The sequence below is a fragment of the Pseudophryne corroboree genome, chromosome 2 (assembly GCF_028390025.1).
Source record: "Pseudophryne corroboree isolate aPseCor3 chromosome 2, aPseCor3.hap2, whole genome shotgun sequence".
Taxonomy (NCBI): Eukaryota; Metazoa; Chordata; class Amphibia; order Anura; family Myobatrachidae; genus Pseudophryne; species Pseudophryne corroboree.
Genome location: NC_086445.1, coordinates 31312965 through 31322397, shown reverse-complemented (window position 1 = coordinate 31322397; position 9433 = coordinate 31312965). Strand labels below are relative to the sequence as shown.

Here is a 9433-nt window from a genome sequence, read left to right as displayed (position 1 = left end):
GCCAGTCATGATAGTACTTCAACTTCCTCCAAAGATGGTCCAGGGGACACAAAGTTTAGGAAAGGGCACCTGAAACCTAAATTTTTTGCAATATTAAAGAAAGGAGGTCGATGTGTCACCTTTAAAACAGACAAAACAGTGCCCAAAAAAACAGAAGCCTAAGGCTGAAGAACAAACTGTGTATTCACAAATCCCTGAGGAGAGTCCAGGTGTGTTCACATTAGCTGTGTGTGAGTCTGACATTTCTGACATTGTACTCATAGAGAAGCCTCCTTCCACCATTTCTGCACACTCTGCAAATGCAGTTGGATATGGGATACCAGCAGTTACGATGCCGGCAGTCAGAATACCGACCCTGTCATATCGATGGCCATAACCCCAACAGGGACAAGAAATTAAGGTAATACTAACCCTCCCTTCCCGCAACCTAACCCTAACCTTTCCCTGATACTTATGTTCAGGATTCTAGAAGTCATGATTCTGGTCTAACCATTCTGACCATGGCATCCCATATGTTGGGATACTAACTACATCACTACAAATGTGGGGATGAGCAGTAGTAGTAAAGATGTTGACATAATAGAAATTGAGGATGCTAGCATGGAATTGCAACAGGATGAGAGGGATATATGTGTATCTAATGCTAATGAGAATGAGGTTGATGTGGATGTTGTTTGTGTAAGTCAGCAGTAGCAGCAGTTCTTGCTCTTGATAAAAAAAAAAGCCATTGTCATGCCTGGGCATAAAAAAAAAAAAGCTACTTCTTGGGTGTGAAATAATTTTCACCCAAATCCTGACATTTGTGAAGGTATCTGTACCATTTGGGAAGAGGTATGGATGTTACCATCTAGGCACCTCCTCCTTGTTACATAATTTTCAGCAACTTCATGAAATTTATTTGACAAAATAATAATAAATTGTAAAATAATAACAAGCAGTCCAGTAACAGTAACCAGCAGTTTGGATCAGCACAACAATCTCTACCTCCAGCTCCCTCATAATCAACCTCCTCAATGATCGGAGGTCGTACTATAAAAAAATTATTTTGTGGGGGCTAAACAAACCAAGCACTTCAGCCACAAAAGTGGCACTCCCTGTTGCTGAAGTGCTTGGTTTGTTAAACTTTGCATGTCCTTTTGTAGTTGCCATAGAAATTGTACCCCTTTCAGATCAAAATCCCAGGTTGACCCGGGTCAGACCGTGTTCACACTGTAGATCCAACCTGGATTATTCCTGGATCAGCACTGTTTACATTGCACACAGGTGCAGTCTCTCTTCTGCCAGTGCTTGGAGATGACATAATCTCCAAGCACCAGTGGGGATTATCTGGATTACCTGTTTACATCGCACCATGACCCACAGGGCTGCCATCAGCAGGGGTCTGTTGGAACCTCAATTCCAGGCCAGGGAGAAAGGGGAGCCCACGGCAGTCAGTGCTCTGCAGCTTCTGCCCTTATACATGTGGAAACGAGGCCTGGACTGTACACCCTATCTTATAATAATGGGATGTGCTACCTTGCTGTGACTAAGTACTGTAATACTACAACATAGGAACAAAGGGTGCAGGTGCACCATACACCATTAAAATTATTATAACCATAATATAATATTTGAGGTTCTTGGCATATATTGGCCAGTATATGAGCCTGCCCACCTGCTACACGGTGACCTCATCGGACAGGTCACTAACACTATAGGGGTTCCCCTCCGGGACGCATAGCACCCCCAGATCACCCCAGCCAAACCACCCCAGGGCATCACACATCTGTGATGTTCTGCATCCCGGAGGTGAACCCCTATAGTGTTAGGGACCTGTCCGATGAGGTCACCGTGAATCAGGTGGGCAGGCTCATATACTGGCCAATATATGCCAAGAACCTCAAATATTATATTATGGTTATAATAGTTTTAATGGTGTATGGTGCACCTGCACCCTTTGTTCCCTTATACATGTGGACAGGGGAGGACTCTTACTATGACAGCGCAGCTGCAGTAGAAGCCAGCCCTAGGTTACACAGTGAGGAGGACTCTTACTGTGACACAGCTGCAGTAGAAGAAGCCAGCTCCAGGTTACATAGGGGGGAGGACTCTTACTGTGACACAGCTGCAGTAGAAGAAGCCAGCTCCAGGTTACAGAGGGGGGAGGACTCTTACTGTGACACAGCTGCATTAGAAGAAGCCAGCTCTGGGTTACACTGGGGGAGGACTCTTACAGGTGCATATGAAGTAGACTAACTGGATTGGATTGGGAACTAAAGTCTTGTTCAGTGAATCTATTAACAATATGATTCATTCTGCCTATCCAATTCAGGGCATAACAGTAGTAGTAGGACCAGCCAGGGCATAGTCCTGGAGGCATGGGACATTGATTCCTCTGAGAGCTGGGGTTGCTGTGACTTGAGCAGGGATATTCATGGCCACTGATTAGCCCAAATGAATTTGCTAAGGGCAGACAAAATAGTATATTGGTTACACTTAGTAAGGATGAATGGGAGACTCTGAAAGGGGTAGAGGAGACAAGTGAAGATACAGTAATCATTCTTAAACAATTGGCAACATTCTAAATAAGAAAGAGGGAGGTGTTGGCATTTCTGAATATAAGCCAACAGCTGGCGAATACAATTTGGGAAATTGGCTGAATAAAGGTCGGAAGATTGGAAGGGACTATACATCCCAAATAAGTTATACTTCCCACAGCCCACTTAATCGGGAACAATGAACCCCATTCTATTCAGGCCTATGGGTGAAACACAGAGCCTCAGTTTCGGAAAGATTCACCAGGAAGCCAGAAATTTAATGGAGAGTCTGCAGGGTGTCCAAAGGCGAGCAATAGCTATATGGAGCTCACTATAATACAGCAAAATGTCCTCTGCAAATGCTGATTCTTCTGTATTATGAGCACCAACTCAAAACATATTTGGCGATAATTTGCGAGGGGGACACCGAGATTTTGACTGCCTAGGGGCCTCCACATGGTTTAATCCAGCAGTGGTCATAGCAATGCTGATTAGGTCATCCCTCAACTCAGCCGGAGCAATAGTGGACACCAAGAGCCGAATATTATGCACTCAGGTACAACCCTGAATAAAACCAGCTTCTTGGGATGAAGAATAGAAAGTAGGGGTTTCTGCAAGCACACACTGTAGCAATAAGTCTTGTGAGCAACTTTAAATCCTGATTAAGCTGGGAAATTGGGCGGTATGACAGATAGACTTAAAAAGTGAAAGTAAATGGAGAAGGAGCTTAGGAACCAGGATGTGATAATATTCCACCCCAAAGCCATCTGGTCCTGGTGATTTATCTTTTCTGAGAGACGTAATTAGGAAGAGGAACTTTGCGTCTCTGATGGGGGCTGCTGATGAGGCTCTATCATCATCAGTGAGAAGTGGCAAGGCCATGTGCCTAAGGAATTGCATGCCAATTGCTGAGACATCAGGAGGGGCTGTATACAACGATTGGTAGTATTGTAAAAATTATTGGGAAATAGCTTCAATATTAGTGATGCTAGAGAAGGATTATGATTTAATTGAAGTATATGATAAACTGACCAATAATTTACCAGACTTTTTGCCCCAACTGAAATACCGGTTGCGTTAATGGTCAAAGCCAAATTGGGCACTTTCAGAACCGACTGTATCATAGAGACGTCACCATACGCCAGTCTGGTGGAGGAGAATCATGTCAGAGGTCTACCTGATAGGCAGCTGAAAATGTCTTGCTAAGTTCCTCTATCCTAGAAACCAGAGCCATGTGCCTCCTGATCCCAAACTCCATCCCCTGAACTTGTAAGACTGGTTTATACTGTAAGTTGCTCAAAACAAAGTGATGTTAGTCAACTGCTCAATTTTGTAATCTACATAGATAAGTTCTTTCCAGATGTGCCCTAAAGTCAATCAACTTTTTTTTAAATAAGCCAGAAATCTCCATTTTAGACATTGTTATAAGGGAGGACAAAGCTAAGGTGAACCAGACCAGAGCGAGGTCAAAAATGGCTATTGCCTCTATGCCCAAACAGAGAACCCTAGGCAATAAGGAGTACATTGTTCCTGTGATTCTCATTCCAATTTATCCTGCATGAAAGCCTCTGCAGCCTCTTGGCTACTCAGTAAGGTTCGCACCTCTGTGAGATCATATTTCAGGTCTGAAATTTGCTATTCAGACTCAGTAAGAAACTGGTCATGCTGGGAAAGCTGTATGAGGGCATGGTCCAGCGAGTCCTTCAGTGGGACCAATTTTTGATCCAGAAGTTGAGACAGAATGTTAGTTATTTCCTACGAGTTACTGTATAAAGAGAAAAGGGAGCCGAAAGCTCTGATTCTGTGGCTTCCACTAGAACCAGAAGTTTTGGGGAAGAGCACATGTCTGTGGCAGAAGCTGGTGTGTCACACCCCTTATTGGCTAGGCTACAGTATCTCTTGGGGCCTTCTAAGTAGAGAGAGACACTGCAGCCACAGTAGGTGGTATGATAGGCCAGTCGGTTCAGATTCTGTATCCTGCTGCGAGTGTGAGTGAAGCCAAACCCATGTTTCAGGGTAGGGGGTCATATGAAGAGGGAAGTTGTGTAGCCAGGGAAGATGAGCCATACAAACACCACCGGACTGAATTCAAGATGGCGGTTGCATACCGGGACAAAGGTCCTGAGATGGTTGCTGTTTGGACCTTAGATCCTCCCGCAGGTGCCTCGATGGTATAGGCAGCATGCAACATTACCTTTCCAGATCTACGTGGTTGGAATACACTCACAGGGCAATGGTGAGCTCAGGTGGAATGCAGAACCTTGGGGACAGGAAGGTGTGTTGATACGGTCCATTCTACAAAACAGAGGCTTGTTGCCCCTGTTTTCTTGGTGTGCTGAGCCAGCATGTGCGTCTTCCGATGCTGATTTTCTGGCCCCATCAGCTTGAACAGCGTAGCCATCCTGGGTAATCTAAGGGTTACTGAGGTGGTCAATGTTCATACAAGTGTTACAATGCTGCGTCTATGGACACAACCAGCGGATCACACAAAGCATGCAGGAGGCGACTGTTTACTCAAGATGCCTCCTGCTGCTTTTGCATATTTTTGTACAGCATCTGCGTCCGAAGACCCAGTTGCTGTATTACTGTGTCCATCACTGAATCAGGCCCTGAGTTACAGATAGCTCTTATGTTTCCTGGGAAAGATAATTGTAAGGACCTGTAGCTGGATCCCATATCCAAGAAGTACCACAAAAGGTGTGCAAGCTTTTGGTGCACTTAGGCTAATGAGATAAGAGTTTGGTGCACTTAGGCTAATAGATAAGCGCTGACTCATATCCAAGGCTAAGCCACGCAGTACACTATGTGACAGCTGGCAGAGAATCACAATACAACATATTAATTATGATTATCTGTATGGCCAAACTATACTTGTGTTTGCTTGGGCTAAGGGATATGAAACACCTGGGATCAGAATATGCAATTTAGAGAGGTCTTGACAGACCATGACAGCCAGCAATGCTCTGTAGATTGGCTGCTCTTTAATTTCTCCATTACACTTATGGTAATCCAGCACTGGGGATAACACACTTATGTCATTGTGTAGCTAATCTCAGGGTCGCCCTTCACAGTAGCACTGACCGGAAAGTACTGGGTTTGGATACAGCACTGAGTAGTGAACTGAGGTTCCTGTGAAATTGGTGTAAATAAAATGGGGTATAAGATTTGCCTCTGAGAGAAACCCTCATTTGACCATGTCTCTTTAACTACCACCCTAACTCTATCTACCCCTATCTCCTAAAAGGATTATCTATCTCCATCTCACATCATTCCTTTTCCGTCCACTGTCTTCTCAACTCTCAACTATATGGTCTTCCGTGGCCTCCACTCCTCTAAATTTGCCCTCACCAAGGTCAACAGTGACCTTCTCAAGTCTATATCCAGGGGTCACTGCTCCTTCCTTATCCTCTTGGGTTTCTCTCCCTCTTTGACACTGTCATCCACCCTCTCCCACACTATCCACTCTATTGGCCTACTGTATTTGAGGTTCACCTCCTACCTTACCATCATTTTCTGTCTCTACCTTGGAGTCATCCTTCCCATCACTATCTCAATCTGTAAGCATCCTTCAGGGATCCATTGTGGGACCCTTCTCTCTTTCTCTCTCTGCTACTCCTCCCTTGGAAATGTCATTGGCTCATTAGGCCTTCACTACCATCTATACATTGATGACAGTTAGATGTCCCTTTTCCCATGTCCTTCCTCCCTCCATCTTCTCTTATGTCTCCAACTGCCCATCTGCCATCACATCAGGGATTTCCAAACTCTTCCTGAAACTTACTATGGAAAAGACCAAACTTACTGTTTTTCCCCCTTCTAGGCTCTCTTCACTTCCCCTCTTCTTACTCTGTGTTCACATAATCACTCTCTCCATTGTCTCCTGAGTCTGCTGCCTCAGTGTCATCCTCAAATGTGCTCTTTCCTTCATGCCCCACATTCAGGCCATCTGTTATGCTTCCACTTCTGGAACATCACCAGAATCTGGCCTTTCCTTACTCCAGATGCCACCAAAACTCTCATTCTTGCTCTCATAATTTCCCATTTGGATTACTGTAACCTCCTCCTCTATGTCCTCTCTCTCTCGCTTGCTTCTCCCCACTTCAGTCTATTCTTAATGCTGCTGCTGCTTGTCTTGTTTTCATCTCTCATCACATTGTCTAGCTCCCCCTCTACAACCTGCTCACTTGCACCCTATCCCCCACTTACATAGCCTTAAACCATTCCCTACCCTTACATCTGTAACCTCATCTCTATCCACCCTGTCTTCTGCCCTCTCTGCTCCTCTTCTGACCATTGCCTTTACACCTCCCTTTTTGCAACAATTATTTTCACACCAGCCTATAGCTGGTGTGAAAATAATTGTAGCAAAACGTGTAATGACGTAAACCACTTTTTTATGATCAATTGTTCTTTACAATTACGGGTTTGTGTGGTGTAAGCATATCTTCTCTATCAAAAATGTTGTCCTTAATCAAAAAATGTTTCTTTATTTTAGACTCAAGCTTCATTGCGTTCAGTTATGGTGAATTCTACGGTGATCACCACTGCGCTCAAGGCTGCTTTCCTGCACTCAGACCCGCTCTACTCGGTCCTCTTATTTCTGATACTGATCTCATTCTGCATTTTCAACTTCCTCATGGTGATAATCCTAAGTGTCTACTTCATGTCTTCTCACATGCAGGATGAACCTCGCTACGTCCTCTTCATCCACATGCTCATCAGTGACACAATGTATCTCACACTAGGGCTCTTCGTCTTCTTTGTGTCAGCGTATTTAATTTATTTCCCTGCCCCTGTTTGCTACATACTGGTCACGGCATCCTCTTCGGGATTGGTGGTGACTCCGGTGAACCTCGCAGTCATGTGTCTGGAGCGGTATGTTGCCATCTGTTTCCCGCTACGGCACGCAGTGCTTTGCACCAGACAGAAGTCATATTTGGCCATTGCCGTGATTTGGATAATTGGACTGACACCTAATCTTGCTGATTTTATTATTTTGTGCTTTTCAGTGAAGCAGAACTTTTTTTCTTTTTATTGTTTGTGTGGAAAAACCGTGTTTATAGTCAGCCAAGCCCAAAGCACCTTGTGGTATTTCGCCCATGCCTTGACGTTTTCCCTGGTGGGGCTGATAATCGCCTTCACCTACATCAAGATCATGCTGGTGGCAGTGAAGGTGGACTCGGGAAAGACTTCTGCTTCCAAGGCTGGGAGAACCGTCATACTGCATGTCCTTCAGCTTCTCCTGTGCCTGACCGCTTTCACATATGCCATTACCGAAGCGTACCTCCGCAAATATCTTTACATGTTACCTTTAATCAACTTCTTCTTTTTCATGTGTCTCCCACGGTGCATTAGTCCATTAATTTACGGACTAAGAGATGAAGTGTTTGGTAAATACATAAAGAGTTTGGTGCTTTGTAAACGCATGAGGACAATCCCAAATGCAGTGGCAGCATAAGACCACTGGACTCTCAAAAACAACTCAGAGTTTAGAATATATCTAAAATGTGAATAAAGATATATGTCTGTAGATTTGTCCTATCTCAGGTGTGGTCACAAGAATTACCGGAGGTCAGTTTTATAATCTGCGTATCAATTATCAGTGATGTTAAAGGTGTGTTAGCAGAAGGTTTATGTCAGAAATGTTTCTTGGTTCCCACCTGAATAATCATTCCGGACAGCGATGTCTACCAATATGGACCACTCACAGTTGTAGGCATCTCAGCCACATCTCCACTTGTGGCCTAGTGGGTGTAACTGTGCGGCATTGGAGACTAGTGTGTCGTGGACATAAAGACGGGATTATGGGCTACTCAGAGGTGTGCGTGTTCAGACATCTGGGTAACTTTAGCTGGATCTTCAGCAGTAAGAATAAGGGTGGTGGAAATGCTTGCTAAGGGCCATATTTAGGGGTTGGTGAGCGGTACCGCAAACTGGACACAGGGCCAAAGGGGTAGCCCCATGGCCAGTGCCAGATTAAGGGCCTTGTGGTTCTGGAGCTGAAATTTCTCAAGGGCCTATTGGGTGATGTTGGATTATGACCTGTGCTGTGGGGGTGTGGTCTATCATGGGGTGTGGCTAGCACCATGGAGGGCATAGCTAACCGCCAACTTTTAACCACATAGTCTATCTCTCCTCTTTGCTTATATGAAGTATAAACCACCTGTTATATTACTGACCCTTGAATTAATAAAAAAAGAAATAAAAAAAAACACAAAATAAGGTTTATTAATAAAATGCAACAATTTTTCTCTATACATTGCTTTAACAAAAACCTCCAACATGGCACTACAAGGAACAGCACACCCTCCAACTACTAATACCATCCACACTTCTCAGAACAGTGATACATAAAATGGAAGCTGCTGAAATAAATTTATAAGGCGCCCATAATTTTATTGCGATTGACATAAACACTTCTTTAAGCTAGTTTACCACTAAAATAACAACACACTAAAATAACGACATGGACACGGTTAGCTTTAGTTAAAGGTCAGATGATATTTATTGATCGCTGACCTGTTCTTTAAACTATAATTGTAATTGAATTGATTTTATATTGGAGGATGGCAAAGGAAAAGTCGCTACCAGACACCAGCTCCAGTCATTTAGATTGAAACACAAAAACTGAGGAGGGGACTAAACCACAACACCGCCTCCTCCCTGCATAACCCGCATTGTGCAGGACTCACCACTCCTTTCTCTGGCAAACGTTCGGTTCCCGCAGGGGAACGTCTAAATGTCCAACCGCAAGGTAAGGACACACCTGCCGTCCTTCTAAAGAGGGTGCCCCACAATGACCACTTATGCCCATCTGACCGCTGGTTGGTAGCGACTTCCCACCAATCTGGCTGTCAAGAGCCAACCGAGAAGGACAAGAACGCAGGAAAAAATATAGTCAGGGCGGGCAGGAGGGC

The 9433-nt window shown here is 44.4% G+C and overlaps 1 protein-coding gene across 1 annotated transcript; it reads left to right on the top strand.

The window, feature by feature from the left end:
* The first annotated feature begins 549 nt into the window (after positions 1-549).
* Positions 550-7974, top strand: LOC134989706 (odorant receptor 131-2-like). The gene is made up of 2 exons (XM_063950624.1): positions 550-678; positions 7012-7974. Exons 1-2 carry the CDS (start codon positions 550-552, stop codon positions 7972-7974), a joined length of 1092 nt encoding a protein of 363 aa, XP_063806694.1.
* Positions 7975-9433: the final 1459 nt, after the last annotated feature.

What these genes read in the sequence shown, in the direction of transcription:
- LOC134989706 (XM_063950624.1), top strand. Translation starts at nt 550, where the DNA reads ATGAGCAGTAGTAGTAAAGATGTTGACATAATAGAAATTGAGGATGCT. An exon ending in TTGATGTGGATGTTGTTTGT is followed by an intron (nt 679 to 7,011) that starts GTAAGTCAGCAG and finishes TCTTTATTTTAG; the next exon opens with ACTCAAGCTTCATTGCGTTC.